The sequence below is a fragment of the Geotrypetes seraphini genome, chromosome 17 (assembly GCF_902459505.1).
Source record: "Geotrypetes seraphini chromosome 17, aGeoSer1.1, whole genome shotgun sequence".
In the NCBI taxonomy this organism is placed as follows: Eukaryota; Metazoa; Chordata; class Amphibia; order Gymnophiona; family Dermophiidae; genus Geotrypetes; species Geotrypetes seraphini.
Window position 1 is genome coordinate 31,551,278 of NC_047100.1, and position 18,305 is coordinate 31,569,582.

Here is an 18,305-nt window from a genome sequence, read left to right on the forward strand (position 1 = left end):
TCATAAGAACATAAGAATTGCCACTGCTGGGTCAGACCAGTGGTCCATCGTGCCCAGCAGTCCGCTCACGCGGTGGCTCCCAGGTCAAAGACCAGTGCTCTAAATGAGTCCAGCCTCGCCTGCGTACGTTCCAGTTTAGCAGGAACTTTTCGAACTTTGTCTTGAATCCCTGGAGGGTGTTTTCCCCTATGACAGACTCCAAAAGAGCGTTCCATTTTTCTATCACTCTGTGGGTGAAGAAGAACTTCCTTACGTTTGTAAGGAATCTATACCCTTTCAATTTTAGAGAGTGCCCTCTCATTCTCCCTACCTTGGAGAGAGTAAACAATCTGTCTTTATCTACTGTCTATTCCCTTCAGTATTTTGAACATTTCGATCAAATCCCCTCTCAGTCTCCTCTTTTCAAGGGAGAAGAGGCCCAGTTTCTTCAATCTCTCACTGTACGACAACTCCTCCAGCCCCTTAACCATTTTAGTCGCTCTTCTCTGGACCCTTTCGAGTAGTGCCGTGTCCTTCTCCATGTACGGCGACCAGTGCTGGACGCAGTATTTCAGGTGAGGGTGCACCATGGCCCAGTACAGTGGCATGATAAACCTCTGCGATCTGTTCGTGATCCCCTTTTTAATCATTCCTAGCATTCTGTTCGCCCTTTTTGCCGCCACCGCACATTTCATAGACTGCTTCATTGACATGTTGATTAAAACTCCCAAGTCTCTTTCCTGAGAGGTCTCTCCAAGTACAGCTGGCAGCTCTAGAAGCCTGGACCAATCAGGCCTTAGGCATAGCGGGTCCGCCCATCCCCACTTAATCTAAGGCCTGATTGGCCCAGGCTCTAGGCGTCTGGGCCAATCAGGCCTTAGACTTAGTGGGGATGGGCGGACCCGCTATGCCTAAGGCCTGATTGGTCCAGGCTTCTAGAGCCTGGGCCAATCAGGCCTTAGGCTTCGGCGGGATGGGCCGGGAAGGAGCGGGCCCGCCTCATTTTGACGAGGCAGTCCTGCCGGCTGGACGGGCAAGACCCGTCTGGCCAAAAGAAAAGGTTAGTTTGGTGGGGTGGAGGTTTGGGGGCTGTTAGCGCGGGGTGGGGGGAGGGTGCGTCTTCGGGCAGGAGGGATTGGGCACCCTCCTGCCAGTGATCGTTAGTGTTGGGGGGGGCATCTTCTGGCAGGAGGGTTTGGGCACCCTCCTGCCAGCGATCGAACAGGTGGCCGTGGCCCGCTATACTTATAGCGGCAGAGAGATCCCTTGCCGCAATAAGTATAGCGGCCGCGTCTACTTACAATGTAGACCAGCATTTTGTTGGCCTACATTGTAAGCGTCTCTTCCTCTACTAGGGAGACGCGTAGGGCCGCCTAGGTTCGCCTAAGGACCGCCTAAGGCCCTTAGGCGAGCTTAGGCGTCTTGCGGGCCTCCCTAGGCTCCCGGAGGCGCCTTCAATATAGGCGGCCTGCCTAGGGAGCATTTTTTTTAAAAACGTGCATCCCGATTGGCTGATTAGACAGCTGTAGGACGCCTACAGCTGCCTAAAATCGGGACGCACTTTGTAGAATCAGGGCCTAAGAAGCCAGTCCAGGAGATTCAGGGTTAATATAAATTGGAAGGTGTTATAACCAGTGTTCCCGCTAAGCTGCGTTGACGTGCGCACGCGCACAAAATATTACCTCGCAGCGCACAAGTTTCTCGTCACAGCGCACACAGTGTAGAGCACAGTTCTTCAACCGCCGGTCCGCAAACAAAATCTTGCCGGTCCGCGAAGGATTCGGTCCCCGCCGCAACGAAAGGCCGGCGTCAGCTGACTTGCAACTTCCTGTTGCAGTCGCTGTGCCGGGACTCCTGCCTTCCACCGCGTTTGCCTCCTGCCTTGTCTCCGCACCTCCAGACCAGCAGCGGCAGCTGTGTATGCTTTTAACTTCGGCACAGAGCTGCCCCTAATCAATAGTTTAGCGCGGTTTCATAAGGCAGCCTCGGGGCCTTTGCTAGGCCGGCCCACATCGCATCATCGAAGCGGGCCGGCTATCAAAGGCCCCGAGGCTGCCTCATGAAACCGCGCTAAACTATTGATTAGGGGCAGCTCTGTGCCGAAGTTAAAAGCATACAGAGCTGCCGCTGCTGGTCTGAACTCTTGGGCCGCTGAAGGAGGGCAAAAAGCAGCTGTCCTGGAGGTTTCCCTTCCTCTCGCCTTTACAGGTTCCTTTTTTCCACCTTTTTTTTTTTCCTTCAAACGGCAACGGGCCCCAGCATCGACATCAATCAAGTAAGTTCCACTGTCAATCAAGCGGTTCTGCTCGGCCAAAGCTTCCCCTGTGACATGAGCCACCCTCAGGGGAAAGAAAGTGACCCACAAAGGTGAGGGGAAGGGGGGCAGATGATGGAAGTTGGGGGGGGGGGAGAGAGAGAGAGAGAGAGAGAAGGGGCAGATGATGGAATGGAGGAGATGAGAGAGAGAGAGAAGGGGACAGATGATGGAAGTGAGAAGAAGGGAGAGAGAGCAGAAGGCAGATGGATGTCAGTTGAGAAGGGAGAGCAGATGCTGAATGGAAGTGGGGAAAGAACACATACTGGATGGAAGGAGGAGATAAATAAAGGGGGAAGAAAATAGTAAGATAATGGAGGGGTGAGGGAAAGGGGTGACAAGCTGTGTGTAGACACAGTGAAAAGAGGGAAACGGGACTAAATAGTAAGAAAGAATTTAATTTAGATGGAGGCAGAAAATAGAGAAGGAAGACCAGAGAAGAAAAGGGAAGAGAGAGCAGAGAATGATCAGATCTGAGTGGAGGAAATGAGAAGAGAGATATGCTAAAAACCACAGGGGGGAGGGAAGGATAGAGATGCCAGACCATGAGGGGAACAGAAGGAAGATGATGGATGCTAGACCAAATTGGGGGGTGGGGGGGGGCAGGAGGAGAGATGGCAGGGAAAGACAGACAGTGAATGGAAGGGGCAGATGCTGGACTGAAGAGACAGAGAAGGTTATCATGCTGCTGTACCGGGCCATGGTACGCCCTCACCTGGAGTACTGCGTCCAGCACTGGTACTTTAAGAAGGACACGGTACTACTCGAAAGGATCCAGAGAAGAGCAACTAAAATGGTTAAGGGGCTGGAGGAGTTGCCGTACAGCGAAAGATTAGAGAAACTGGGCCTCTTCTCCCTTGAGCAGAGGAGATTGAGAGGGGACATGATAGAAACATTCAAGGTACTGAAGGGAATAGACTTAGTAGCTAAGGCAGGGAGAACGAGAGGGCACTCTCTAAAGTTGAAAGGGGATAGATTCCATACAAACGTAAGGAAGTTCTGTGGTAGAAAGCAACATATTTATTTGGCTCATAACTTGCTGGCGCCCGATATTTTTAGCTCACAGTGAAAAAAGTTTGCTCACAACACCCGCCCGCTTAGAGGGAACACTGGTTATAACCCGTTAAGCACATTTCATATGATCTTATTCACTGATTGATCTCCTCATTGTATGTTTTTCCCTCAGTTTTAATTGTGGTCTGAGGAAGAGATAACAATTTCTTATTATTAATGGGAATGTTGTTAAATTTCTTTTCTATGCTTTAATACTTTATTCTCTGTATTTCCAAAACAAGTAGATACTTGTAAATTTATTGATAAAATGAATTTAAAAAAAACAACCAACTACAGCATTCATCTATCTTCTCCCTCCTCCTACCTTTCTAGCGTTGTTCCATGATCAGCCTCAAACTATGACCAATCTTAGTGTAGGAGCTCTGGGTTGGGCGCCTACTTTTAAAGAGTTGAGTTTTTCAAGTTGGGCATATAACTTTCAATTAAATCTAATTAAAGCTAATATCAGCACCAATTAAGCCTATTGCTCAATTAAGTTAGGCACTGATATTAGCACCTAACTTTAGGCGGACTTCATAGAATCAGGGCCTAAAGGCTACCATTTATGTTCGTAACTACCAATTATTGGTGCCATCATGTGCATAAGCACAACTATTTTATGAACTAGGGTCAGCTCAAAAAATTGATTTTGGTTTTTGAACATTTTTTCAAATTCATATTTTTATTAATTGAACCACTCAAGCTGAGGAGCTGCCACACTGTACAACATATACACCCAACTGGATAAGTGTACACAGTGGCCTATATCCAGAGGAGCCGACAACTCATACTTCTCAGCCAGAGGACTATCATTGTTGAAGAAGATGAAAGGGGGTTTGAAAACAGAAGTAAAGTCCCAAGTTAATAGCTTAAATGGGGAAAATTTAAAAAGATTTCTCCTGACCTCATTTTTCTCTTTTACAATTTTCAGATGTTCAAAGGTTTTGAGAAAGTCAAAGATGTGCAGTACGTGTACACACCTTTTGACTCATCCCTCTGTGGAGTGAAACTAGAAGCCAACAACAAGAAGCATTATCTTCTTACTGGTAAAAAGATGGGAAGAAATGACTATTGAAACAGTGCTTCTCCATCATTATAAGAATATGCTTTGGGGCACACATAGGCTGTGCTGGTTTATGATTTTTTAAGGCATCCTAAAACCATGATAGATGAGTTCTTTGTTTACAGAAGGAGTGGACACTCTGGTCCTTGGCCAAACAATGGTCAGGTGTTCAGGATATGTGTAATGAATAGGCAGGACAGTCGCCCAACATGTGCACATCTATCCCATGCATATTTATTTAAGGATATCCTGGAAACCTAATCAGCCCTGGCATAGCCAGAACTCAATTTTTTTGGAGGGGGCATAGTTTGTATTTGTATTTCTTTATTTATACCCCATCTTTCCGAAGGCGGGTCACAGTAAAATACATACACAAACAGAATCACATACAACATAATAGTAATAATGTAAAGCCTCCTACAATTGCAAAAAGGCTACCAGCGCCTCTCGCATTAAAAAAAACTATAGATTGAGTCCTATATTTCATCTTACAGAAGAGGTGTTTCTTCAACATTTTATTAAAACTACTCAAACTAGATGGTAAGGTCTGGGGATCCTCATCAACTGTGGTAATATACTCAGTGCACTGAGGTTGGGCCTGGGCTGTAAGAGGGGCCCGAGTCCCTCTAGAGTAGAAAATGATGCGGGGGAAAAATAGTTCCCGTGAGCTTGGCCCTGTCCCATCCCCACAAACCATCTGATCCCTTCTATACCTAAAATATCCATAGCTATATCCTTGGTGACCAGGCTTCCCATCTCTGGGTACTTTAACAGATAGAGCTGACCTAGTTTAAATGTGTTGCTATATATATATATATATATATATATATATATATATATATATATATACACACACATAAATTCAGTTTATAATGTGTTGCCATATTTGAAAAATTGCCACAGTTGAAATCCATATTATCAACCTTGGTTGTTATCAGATAACTTCATTATTGACCATTAGAATGGTGCTAAATTCACCCTCCCAAACTAACTATGGCAGTATCTCAGGTGAATCAATAACAGTACATTTAGATTGTTTGGGTTTACCCCCCAATTCTTTAGAAAAGAATATAAAAAGAAAGCTATTTCACTAAATTAATTTATTTCCCATGTTAAAAATAGTAATGTGAACGACAGAAGTGCATTTCATACTTTTGACCTATCCAATGTGTGTGTGTGTGTGTATATATATATATATATATATATATATATATATATGTATATATATATATATGTATATATACACACATATATATATATATATATATCCATACATACTGTATGCCATTATATCTATGATACTCATCATTGTATTCAATTTTTTTTCCTCTCGAAGGCCAGATTTCATCTGATGGTAAAGTCAAAGTTCATTTGTGTAATTACATTGAGTCATGGGATGACTTATCTCCATCTCAGAAGAGGAGTCTCAACCACAGATATCAAATGGGATGCGATTGCAAAGTAAGTCTTAAATAAATACTGTTATAGTAAAAGACGTTATTATCGGGAGTGGGCAATATTCAAAGTTATTTCTTTCGGCACAGTCATGTTTTAGCCGTGGAAGTCAGGAGACTGAAAATTATCTTCCTCCTTTTGGTTGGTGTAAAGTCCACTCATGGGTCACTGTATGGTGGGAACATTTACTCATGCCCCCAAAAAAGGGCAAGGAAAAGTCAGAGGGTCACGGGGTGACTGCATTTTAAATTCCTATGCATACTTTGCAAGCTCAGATGCTGAAACTTGTGCTCTATTTCATACTGGCCAGCATTTTCTAAAGGGAATGTCCATGATCAGGCTGTTTATTGCCTCACTAGTCTTTAAGCCCATTACATTAATGGGTACTAGAATAGATGTGTCTGTCTGTCTGTCTTTCTTTCTTTCTGTCTCTCTCTCTCCTTGGCTGCTATCTGTCTTTTTTTCTTTGTCTCTCTGGCCCCCCTGTCTGTTTGTCATTCTTTCTGTCTGTGTCTCTCCCTGGCCCCTTGTCTATCTGTCTCTGTCTTTCTCCATGGCCCCCTGCCTATCTCTCTCTGGCCCCCCCGAGCAAACCAAGATTGCTGCCTGCCCTCCCCGCACACCCCTCCCCCCAAAGTAGCCCCTTTTCCCTCTCCCCCTCCACTTCCCTGTGCAGCAGTAGCCGGACACCTCACAGCACCTCAAAGGACAACCTCCTGCCGTTGCTCTCACCGCCGCACGCTGCTGTGCGCCGCAAATGCAACACGGCACAGAAGCAGAAATCACAGCAGCAGGGATCACAACTTGTCAACTGCGCATGCGCAGGTAAGGGTTTTATTATAGAGGATGAGGGGGCAATTTTCAAAATATCCAAAGACTGCAAATAGTACCTGTGAGTTCTGCACCAAATTTTCAGAGAAAAAGTATGTTCACCCGCTTTATATATGTAGTAGAATTTGTTTGTATTTTCAAATCTTTGTGTTTATTTTACAATCTACATGGATACACTTCCTCCCCAGGCCTAGACATGATTACAGGCAGTGGCTTAGTAAGGGAACAGCCGATCACCCTGGGCACCATCTTGGTGGAGGCACCCCACCTCTCCTCCTCCCCACTCTCCCGTACCGCTTTGGTTCTTTGCCGGCGCGAGCAGCATCTTCAACCTGCTGCCCATGCCTGCCTCGGTTCTTCCTCTGACGTCACTTCCTGAAGAAGTGGAGGCGGGAGAAGAAGGAGAGATGGATAGAATGTTATCTCCAGATAGTTTGGATATTTTCGCAGTTTCTGCAATCATCAAAAGATATAATTGCTAGACGAGCTACCCTGTTGGTTTGTATTTAAAATGGAAATGGAAAAGCAGGCTATTCTAAAATTGTATTTTGAGAAAAAACAGGCTTTGCTTTGGGATGAAAGAGTGAGTGTGTTTCCTGACGTCTCCAGGCAAACGCAGCTTAGAAGAAAGTTGTTCCTATAGTTTAAGCCTAGGGTTTTGGCAGTGGAAGCAACTTTCTTCCATGCAAATGATTGATAGCCTATGCAAGTGATAAATATGTATTTATGGATCCTATTCAGTTAGAGGATTTCCTTAAAAATAAATCTTTATTGAAAGTTTCACAAATGTTTTCTCGGTTGTGAATAATCGGTGATATTTTTTTTTAAATTGCCAGTTAAGCCTATTCCTGATGAAAAATTTGTTTAATATTAATTGCTTTTGTTAAGATATATAATGTGGACTGTGTCAGTGAAAAAAATATTTATTTTCATGTTTCTTTTTTTCTTTATTTAATTGGTGAATTTTCCTGTATTTTTTTATCTTTGTAATGTAACAAATATTAAATAAAGTATTAAAAAAAAAAAAAGAACTAAAGAGGTACAGGAGGGGAAGGGAAGGCGTGGCGGGGTGGTGGAGAAGAGGGTGAGGGCACCTCCTAAACTCGCTACGCCAGCGGTCCCAGGAGCACATTCGTTCATTGCAGCTCATAATATACATATTGTTGAGGAACAAGCATACCTTTCAAGTTTATTTTTGATTGATATACTGCCTATAACATCCTAAGCGATTTACAATAAAAATGAAATACAGTTCTTACAGATGGAGAGCAATTTTCAGATAGCTACTTTATGTCGGTAAGATACTTCGTCTCCATAGAAATTGATTAGAAAATTGGCCTCGTGATACTATCAGTGTTCATATTGTTGCACAAATTATTTCTATTCCTGTTCTGAAGAGTTCAGAAGCCAAGACTGAGCAGGTGGCAATGCTGTGAATCGGTGCCTCTTTTAAAAGGCATGCTTAGTCCCCGATTCTATAAACAGCACCCAACTTGGTAGGAGCCTAACAAAACAACAAGTTAATCAAAGTTAGGCCCCGTTTGTAGAATCATGCCTTGCGATTTTTAAATCAACTTAGGCACTGGAAGACATCATAACGTTAGGTACCAAGCCAGGGCTTTCTTGGACTAATTTACCGGTGCCAAACAAAGAGATGTCTACTGGCTCCTAACTCAATCCACGCCCAAACTTTTTATTTATTTATTTGCTCAATTACTTAGCCCGTCCTCCCAAAGGAGCCCAGAATAATATATTCATAAATTATCTAGAAACAGGGACGAAGTGTGAGATAATAAAATTTGCAGACAACACCAAACTATTTAGTGGAGCTCGGACTAAAGAGGACTGCGAAGAATTGCAAAGGGACTTGAACAAACTAGGGGAATGGGCGACGAGATGGCAGGTGAAGTTCAACGTTGAGAAATGTAAAGTATTACATGTGGGAAGCAGAAACCCGAGATACAACTATACGATGGGAGGAATGTTATTGAATGAGAGTACCCAAGAAAGGGACTTGGGGGTAATGGTGGACATACAATGAAGCTGACGGCACAGTGCGCAGTGGCCGCTAAGAAGGCAAACAGAATGCTAGGCATAATCAAGAAGGGTATTACAACCAGAACGAAATAAGTTATCCTGTCATTGTATCGGGCGATGGTGCGTCCGCATCTGGAGTACTGCGTCCAATATTGGTCGCCATACCTTAAGAAGGACATGGCGTTACTCAGAGGAGAGCGACGCGTCTGATAAAGGGGATGGAAAACCTTTCATACGCTGAGAGATTGGAGAAACCGGGTCTCTTTTCCCTGGAGAAGAGGAGACTTAGAAGGGATATGATAGAGACTTATAAGATCATGAAGGGCATAGAGAGAGTAGAGAGGGACAGATTCTTCAAACTTTCGAATAATAAAAGAACAAGAGAGCATTCAGAAAAGTTGAAAGGGGACAGATTCAAAACGAACGCTAGGAAGTTCTTCTTTACCCAACATGTGGTGGACACCTGGAATGCGCTTCCAGAGAGCGTAATAAGGCAGAGTACGGTACTGGGGTTCAAGAAAGGATTGGACAATTTCCTGCTGGAAAAGGGGATAGAGGGGTATAGGTAGAGGATTACTGCACAGGTCCTGGACCTGTTGCGCTGCCGCGTGTGCTGACTGCTGGGCACGATCGACCTCAGGTCTGACCCAGCAGAGGCATTGCTTATGTTCTTATGTAGAACAGGTTACAAGCTACCTCCACAATATAATCAAGACAGGACAGAGATGACATAATTTACAATATAGACACGAGAATAAAACATGTAGATAAGCAGCATCTGGTGAGAGTTAGGTGGCGTAGATGCGTTGACTCTGATGGCATGTCCTTAAGGCGCTGGGTTTGTGAAGAGGAAGGTTTTCATGGCCTTCCTGAAGCTCCAAAGTCCATCTAGTGTTCTAACAGATGGTGGGATGGTGTGCCATAGTCTGGGTATGAAATGTGAATAGGAGCGTTTGTGGGCTGTTTCAGATTTGAGGGAGCGGCTGGGAGGTATGGTCAGTCATTTTTCTCCTTGGGACTTCAGTGGTCGCTCTGGAAAGTAGATTTGTAGTTTAGTTGTCATGTAGTGTAGAATCGTTTCATGGAAGGTTTTGAAAGCGAACATCAGGGCTTTGAAGATGCAGCGCTTTTGAATGGGCAGCCAGTGCAAGAAAGCTATTGCAAAGATTTTTCAGGAGACGGATTGCAGCATTTTGCACCCTTTGGAGGTGGGAGAGAGCTTTGATAGACAGGCCCACTAGTACTGTGTTGCAATAGTCTAGGCGAGATAGCACAAAAGCGTACAGTAGTTGGGCAAATTTTGGTTCTGAGAAGTATTCACGTATGGTTTTTAGCTGGGGGAGGTAGAAGGAGGAAGATACTAGTTTGGAAACGTGATCTGTCATTGATAAGCTTGAGTCGAGAATTACTCCTAGGCTGCGGACGTTATCCTTGGATATAAGGGTTTTTGTGCCCCAGGAAAAGGATAGGCGGGGGTATATGCAAAGATCTTTGTGGATCCAGAGAAGTTCTGTCTTGGACTCATTTAACTGTAACTTGTTCCCGATCATCCAAGTCTTTATTTCAGTTAAGCAAGACAGGAGATTTTTCATTGTCGGTGTCGGCATAGTGGGAGGTAGAGTTGTAAATCATCTGCGAAAAAGAGTGGATTCTGATTTGGTGTTTCTCCGCTCCCCTGTATCCAGTACTGGTTTGATATAGAAGTTGAAGAGGAATTGCGATAGTAAGGCTCCCTGAGGCACTCCATAGTGGAGTGGGGTTTGGGTTCAGATAAGGATTTCCTTAGTAGAACTCTCTGGGATCTGTTGTTCAGGAATGAGGAGAACCATCGAAGTGCGCTGTCACGGATTCCAATGGTTTTTAGCCTGGACATGCCTTCTTTCCAGATAAGTGCCTTGGTGTAGACACGTACTGCAAGGTTGTAAGTGCCTACCAGCTAATTAAGTTTTTTAATTGTTTTTAATCAGTTTTTAATGGCACTTTCAATTATCAGTAACATTTTAAAAAATTAAGTTAGATGCCTAAATCAAAGGTGCCTTCAATTTCGGCACCTAATTTCAGGCGCCATGTATAGAATCTGGGCCTTTGAGCCAATTCTGTAGTGGCTTAAAAGCATGTCTAAGTCTTTTTTAGAATAGTTGCACCATACAAGGAAATAAAAGTATTTACATGGCAAAGTTTACCGCAGGCCAGCAAGGCAAATGCTCTGATGCTCATAGGAACTGAATGAGCGTCGATTTATTTATTTATTTATACACCACTTATATTCTAAGTGGTTTTACATTCAGGTACTTTATCATGTTTCCCCATCTGTCCTGGTGGGCTCAAACTCTATCTAGTTTACCTGGGGCATTGGGGGGATTAAGTGACTTGCCCAAGGTCACAAGGATCAGTGAAAGATATAAACCCACAACCTCAGGGTGCATGTGGTAAAAGGCTCTACCGCTGCTTGATAAAATGAGCCCTAAAACTGTTAATGTGTTAATTGCTGCTCTCGGCTATATCAGAATGTCTCCTAGAAAATTATGCCGATTTTTCTGGCATCTGTAATACTTAAGCAAAATATATATATCAATTTTTCAGAGGAGAAATGATGCAGAACCTTATTAATTTAAGTCCTGTTTCCCATTTAGATTACACCATGTTACACTGTGCCCTGTTCTCTCAGCGCGCCCAATGAGTGTCTGTGGACAGACTGGCTGATAGAAAGAAATCTCTATGGGCAGCAAGCCAAGAACTATGCCTGCATCAAGCGAAGTGATGGCTCCTGTAGCTGGTACCGTGGTGGACCTCTGGCTGAGAAAGAGTTTGTTGATATTGGTGAACCCTAAAAATCTTGAGAGGCCTATTCTATCAGACAACGTATGCTTACAGCTTTGAAGTGACAGTGCCTACTGTATTTCTTGATTAGAAATAGAATCAAATTGTGCTGTGCATGTTTAGAGGTTGTGGAGTTGTCAGTGATATGCGGGTGGTAGAGGTTATAGGGAGGGGGTAGGGGTGATTCTGTGACTTCCAGGAGACCCTTATAAAATTATTCTAGGAAAATTCCTTGAGCGGAGGCTAAGCAGAGATGCTGAGAGCCTCTCAATAAGAATTTGGCCTCACTGACAATTGCCACCCAGTCAACAGCAGATACAAAGCTATGGGAAGCACAGCTGATGCTCTGATAAGTTTTTGCTTTGTGTGCATGGACACTACTTTAAGAAATCCCTTCCTGACTAATAACTGTAAAAAGAACAGAAAGAAAGGTCCAAGAAGTAGCTTCTCAGCCATCCATACATCCTTTTTCCTCTCAACACCCCCCCAGTCACTCGAGTACAATAGAAGCGCAAGTGATTAGAACTGTGTGGCAGCCTTGACCATTGTGCACTTAATTTATTTGGCAAATTGTGCCATTTTATTAGCACACATGCGCCATTGGCTTTCAAACTTCTGCTCGTATCAAACCGTAAAGGCAGAGATTGGCACTTGCTCAATCATATGTTCATTCACTTTTTGCATTAGGGTTAAGCAAAACGTTCAGACACAAGCAGTTTCTTCTTAATATTGGACATATAGTAAACCTTCTTGCTTTACATATATCACAAACAGATATACTGTTATATTTGTTTGTTTTCTCGTCACTGGCTTTCACATTTCTGCTTTTTCCACGATGGACACATGGATGCCGTCACAGCTTTCCTAGAACACTCGCACGTGACCCTTCTTTATTTGTGTCTTTTGGACATGGGCTAAATTTCTTCAAACTATACATCAGTAATTCACACATTATTCTTCTATGTCAGGACCTCTATCCCAACCCAACTACTAGTACCTACAGGTGGTCACGTTTTCAAACAGAGACATTCAAGAACACCTGTATTTTAGGAATCCTTTAAAATGCATAAGCATCATCACATGCCCATTGTGCAAACATTTTAGAGGACGGTATGGCACCAGTATAAGGTAGTTCTTTAAAAGAGCGCCTACATTTAGGTGCCTCTAGAGGGTGCTATTTAGAACCTATTTTATAAAGAAGAGTAAGTGCCTTCTTGCCTTTAAAGAATATTCGTTTGCCTGAGTATTTAAGCATGGTATAAATGCTCACGCCTAGATTGCTAATTGTAATATATACATGCATAACTGTATGCCCCATGCATGTGTATGCCCACCTTTAAACTACACTGCATTTAGCTGCTATGTTATGGAATAGAGCATACCAGAATATTGGCATCTATACATATAAGTGTGTACATATGCATGTATGTGCTAGGATTCTGGTCATTTATGTGAGTTTGTGGCATGTAAATGTTGGCATCCATGTAACAGAATAATATGGTTAGTTAAATGGTAGGAAACATTCCTTAACTTATCTGTATTAAGTAGAAACTGCTTTCAGTAATGGAGGAAACATCACAGAATACAATAACTTGATGAAAGTCAGCATTTGTTTTAATTGAAGGTTACCCTCTCAATGAAGAAGCATAGCAATGGGTCCCTTTACGTTCAGACAGCATGAGTTTTCCATGCCAGTTATACAATTTTCAGCTGTATTTTTCCTTTATCAACTTTCTCTTTGTTCTGTTCTTGGAACCATCCCAAATGTAGATTTTGTGATGTTGCTACATTGAATTTCCTTAAATACCAAATAATGCAGTCATTCTTTTTGTTAAGCCATTGTAATTCAGTACAATGCTCATATTCAAAATTAAAGCCATGCTTTTTAATTTTCTGCTCTGTAACAATGAACCTAACAACCAAAATAGCTAATGGAGAATTTTCGCATAAATATTTATAACAATTATACAAGAAAATTCCAGTGTCTTTTCTGAAATGCATTTGTAATGTCTGGGTTTGTGAATATGTATTAGTGTGCTATATATAATATTGAAGCCATTCTCTGCTCTGCCATACGAGATGGGCTCTCTTTATTTTTGAAATACTGATTGATCTTCTGACTTTTTTCATTACTCCATAGTTTTTTGGTATTAAATCTAGTGCATAAGTACCTATGTGCCATCTGTTATGCTGTAAAAATGTTTATTGAATGGACTATGTAGTAAATGGATTTTTTTTAAATGTTGTGATTTCTTGCCTTTTTGAAGTTCTAGTGTTGTGTTGAGAATAACTAAGAATACAAATGAATCAGAAGTGGAGTGGATTTGGGGACCCTTTTACTAAAGCCGTCCTTACGGTGGGTCTCTCTCATGCACCAAGGCCACTTTGCTGCAGCTGGAAATAGGGCACATGTTGGAGGCATGTTATAAGTGGGTTTAGCACTTGGATGTCTTGCATTGTTAATTGAACATTTTCCAAGACATCCAGGATGCCATTTAGATGGTCAGAATTAGACCCGTTTTAGAAGCATCTAAGCGCCACAAAGTTATCCAAACTGACCAGATGACCATTGGAAAAATTAAGTCTTAACCCCTCCACACTCTCCCAGTAGTCACTGACCCCCTCCTAACCCCCAAATATCTGAATAAAACAGTATATATCTATCTCTAGAACAGCAGCATCTAGTATAGGAACGCTTAGTAGAGCAAATAGGTGTCTGGAGTAACATAGCGGGTGGTGTAGTAAACCATAGAGAGGGGGACCCAGGCCCATATCCCACTCTACCAACTACATCTATGGTGGAAAGTGTGACTGCCACTAAAACTCACCAAAATCCCACTATGCTGCCATATATCTATGTGCCACCTGGAGCCATAAGGGCTATCGAGGTGGTAGAAAGATGGGTTGTAAAAGATTCAGAGATTTACCTAAGGCTGTAGTTGTCCCCCCTAAGCATCAGGGGGGCAGTGGACCAATCTGTAAAAATGACATGTCCCAGAATGCCCTGTTTTGGGAGAAGTGCTGAGTCAGCGGGGAAGAGTTCGTCTGCCCCAGGTTGGAATCATGAGGGTGAGGTCCTAGAGAGAGCAAAGAGAGGAAAGGAAGGTTCCCACACCTTGCCGGCTGAGCTAAGTCACTGTGAGATGGAACCATGAACCAGTCATAGTTGAAAGAGACAAGGCTGTTTGGGTTGTGACAGCTGCAAGCCAAAAGAAACCTATTTTTGTTCCTGTAACTCAGAACCTTAGCTCTATTTTCTGTTGGTTAGAAGTATAACTGTTCCCTGTGCCTGTGATGGAAACAGGCAGGGCCAATGTAACAACAAACACTTTCTGTTCCCTTGCAGGGCGTGTCCAGCATTATTTAGCAGGACTCTCTCTCCTAAAGCACTTGCTCTCCCCTGTTACATGGGTATAGTGGATTTGGGGGGAGTTTTGGAGGGAAGGGGGTTATGGTGAAATGTATGCCCGACACCCTTTATGCGAAGTTCACAGCTGGTAAGTCTGTGTGGCCAGTGTAGAATAAACGGTGGTCCCCTTCTATGTGCAAATGTCTTGGGTTTTGAACCTGAACGTTTTTGTGGTTGAAAATGGCCAAAAAAGTTAGGCGTCCTTGAATATCTTGACAACCAAGACGTCTAAATGGGCAATTAAAAAAAAAATGGATGCCTTTCAGTTTTGAAAATGGACATTTTTGGCATCCGAACTTTGGACGCATTTCTCAAGACATCCAAATCAGACTTAGAGACACTATAGAAAATGCCCCTTAAGGGATTAAGAGGACAACCATCTCAATATGTTAAATGAAATTAACTATTAATTATCTTCACAGCTGTGATATATTCCTGAAACTAGACCTCCTCTGTGTTAATCTTCCAGGTAAAATTCATACAGGAATACAAAATACAATAGAAAGCCTTTGATCCTTGCAGGTCTGGTTTGATTTACAACATAGAAGGACTTTGTCCTCTTAGAGCTGTGGTCCAACATAGACTTTAGTCCTGTGGTATCACCTGGTAAAACTTGCTTAATAGCACAGGTTACTAAGCAACAGTCTTTTAAGCCTGCAGTGCCATCTAGTAAAATCTCCTTAAGTAGCAACATCAAGAATATGCTTTGGCCCATTAGAATAAGAGACTTCAGGAACCTCAGTGATGTGTACAAGTGGAAACTATCACCCCCAGCAACTAATGAGAGGACAAAAGCACTAGAGGTGCTGACTAAAAGTACCCAAACAATCACATTACTGCAATGCCCAAGCTACTTCCAGCTCCCCCAGATCACCCCTGGTAAATGCCAGATCAGCTATTAAGGAATCCTCATTGATGCATATGATGTTATCTGGGAACAGCGTGTAGACATCTTAGGAATAACTGAAACCAGGCTAGATGAAACTGAAGAGTTATCTTGTCTGAACTATGCCCAACAAGTTTCAACAAACAACATCAACCAAGACCAGGGAAGAGGTAGATGGACGATAGTCCTCAGTCATGACCCAATCAAACTGTGCAGCATTGCCATCCCCCATCTCACAGGCCATTATAGAGATGCCTTGGGGAAATCCACTGCTAATTCCAAGGATAAGCAGCACAAAGTCTGTTTTACTACTTGGGATATAGCTGTCCACTGTTGGAAACAAGATACTGGGCTTGATGGACCTTTGGTCTGTCCCAGTATGTGTGTTTATGTGAGCTAAGTATAGGATAATCAAGCCATTGTGACATCACTGATGAGGTTGGCACTTAGGCATTGGTGAAATGAGACATTATGACTGGTTCTTGGGACCCCTGGGCTTGATGGACCTTCAGTCTGTCCCAGTAAGTCAATTCTTATATTCTTATGCTCTTAAGGTATACCAAAGAACTTGTAACTACAGTATACATGATCTATGAAAGACATGCTCTATTTGATTACAGAGGTGAATTAGTTTGTCTTGGCTGGTGATCAGGGGAGATTTATTTTTTTTTTAAGTTCAAAAAAGTTTTATTTATTTTCAAGCATAGAATAAAGAACGAGTAATGGTCATGTCACAACAGAGCAGTAAAATAATAATCAAACTCCCAAGTAGCACCACAGCTGTCTTTCTGGATATAATGACAGCATTAGGATTCACAAAGATAATTAATTCTCCAACTCGCAAAATGATGCTGAGTTGGCGCTGTTTATAAAAGTCAATATTCATAATCCATAGAGCAATATTTGATAAAGTCCATCCCAGGCTTTAATTAATATAAAATCACTGACCTAGCCATTGTAGGCTAAGTAGTTTTGGTTTTGTCTGTGCACAGGCTTGATCTTTTTCAACTACAAATTTGTTTTTGTATCAGTTTTGCTGGATTTTCTATTCCAAGTAACACTCCCCCACCAAAACAATGGAGTTTTATTTGTAGGAACAGTATGAAAGTAAGGGCCTAGTTCCACGTGTGACTACAAGGCTGCCATTTTTAAAATTAAGAACCTACGTTAGGCCCCTTTTATCACACCACAGTAAAGCTTTTTATCGTGGGCCAGCAAGGTAAATGCTCTGACATTCATAGGAATTGAATGAGCGTCAGAGCATTTACTTTGCGGGCCCACAGTAAAAAGCTCTACTGTGGTTTGATAAAAGGGGCTCTTAATTTACAATAGGAAATAAATTCCCCCCAAATGCCACAGAAACAAAAGCAAAACAATTAAAGTATCAGTTGGGGGGGAGAAGATAGCAAAAAAAAAAAAAAAATCACAGATAGAAACAAGAACAAATCCCCTCAAAAGAGAAAATCCATAATTCAATTAATCCCAATACAAGATACCTTCAACAGGCTACACATTCTTTGCCGTTTTAAAGTAGACAAAGTAGCAAAAATCCTCAGCTATGAGGGTTAATAACTTATGGTCTACTTATTTAGCACAAAATCCCCAAAATAATGACTTGCTTTTACCTACCATTTCCTTGTGGTTTGGATAATACGTTTGTTCAATCAGAGGGAATTTCTCAGCTCCCAAGGCTTTGTAGGTGGATACCAACTGGGCAAACTGTAAAATTAAGGAAAAATAAACAATATTGTATGATAAAATAAAGATAAAATTTATAGGGGCCATTTACTAAGCTGCACTACGAGAGCCCCAGCACAGGGTTTTCTGAAACGCTGAGCTTTCTTTGAGCACAGACATAAAACAGCTCCTTTTCCCATTATGTCTATCAATGGCCATGTGCTAATTTTCTCAGCGTGTGCCCCTCTTGAAACCTATTTTCTAGGAGGTAATGCAGCGATGTAGCTGCAGCAACTGATTAGTGCTGGGCATGCCTACTCTCCACCCTCAGACACAGGGATGGGTAGCATGCACCAAACAGAAAGCTACCAAGGAATGGCTGATTGTGCCCCATGGTAGTGCCTTCTACCCTGTGGTAAGCATGCTTTACTTCTTACTGCAGCTTAGTAAGAGTCCCCTAGTCTCGCTTCACTGAAACTTGAATTTGAATCAAAAGTCTAATGAGTTCAAGTTGCCCAAATCTGGAGCTCAGAAATATTTGATATTAAAAAAAAAGTGCTGTTTTTAGGTACACCGTCAATATCGCGCAGGACAATTGCGCCCTGACAATTTCACGCACCATCAAGTGCGCTCATGAAGGTAGTGAAATTGTGGAGGTGGAATTTTAAGTGTAGTGAGGGGAGGGGGTTTTGTGGCAATGTTGTAATTCAGAGCGTGTCGGCATTGAACACTCCCCCTGAGCGCATCATTGTAAAGGTTCCCCCCACCCCCTCAGAATTGC

The 18,305-nt window shown here is 42.6% G+C and overlaps 2 protein-coding genes across 2 annotated transcripts in view; one reads left to right on the plus strand and one right to left on the minus strand.

Moving 5' to 3' along the window:
* TIMP4 (TIMP metallopeptidase inhibitor 4) overlaps positions 1-13,798 on the plus strand; it is a 52,793-nt gene extending 38,995 nt beyond the window's left edge. The window contains exons 3-5 of the mRNA XM_033926099.1: positions 4,278-4,392; positions 5,746-5,870; positions 11,366-13,798. Coding sequence (XP_033781990.1) covers positions 4,278-4,392; positions 5,746-5,870; positions 11,366-11,563 — 438 coding nt within the window. The 3' untranslated portion in view covers positions 11,564-13,798. The remainder of the gene's footprint in view (positions 1-4,277; positions 4,393-5,745; positions 5,871-11,365) is intronic.
* The window catches only part of SYN2 (synapsin II), a 502,630-nt gene that overhangs the window by 180,591 nt on the left and 303,734 nt on the right, over positions 1-18,305 (minus strand). The window contains exon 6 of the mRNA XM_033926098.1: positions 17,477-17,566. Within this exon, the coding sequence (XP_033781989.1) occupies positions 17,477-17,566 (90 nt within the window). The remainder of the gene's footprint in view (positions 1-17,476; positions 17,567-18,305) is intronic.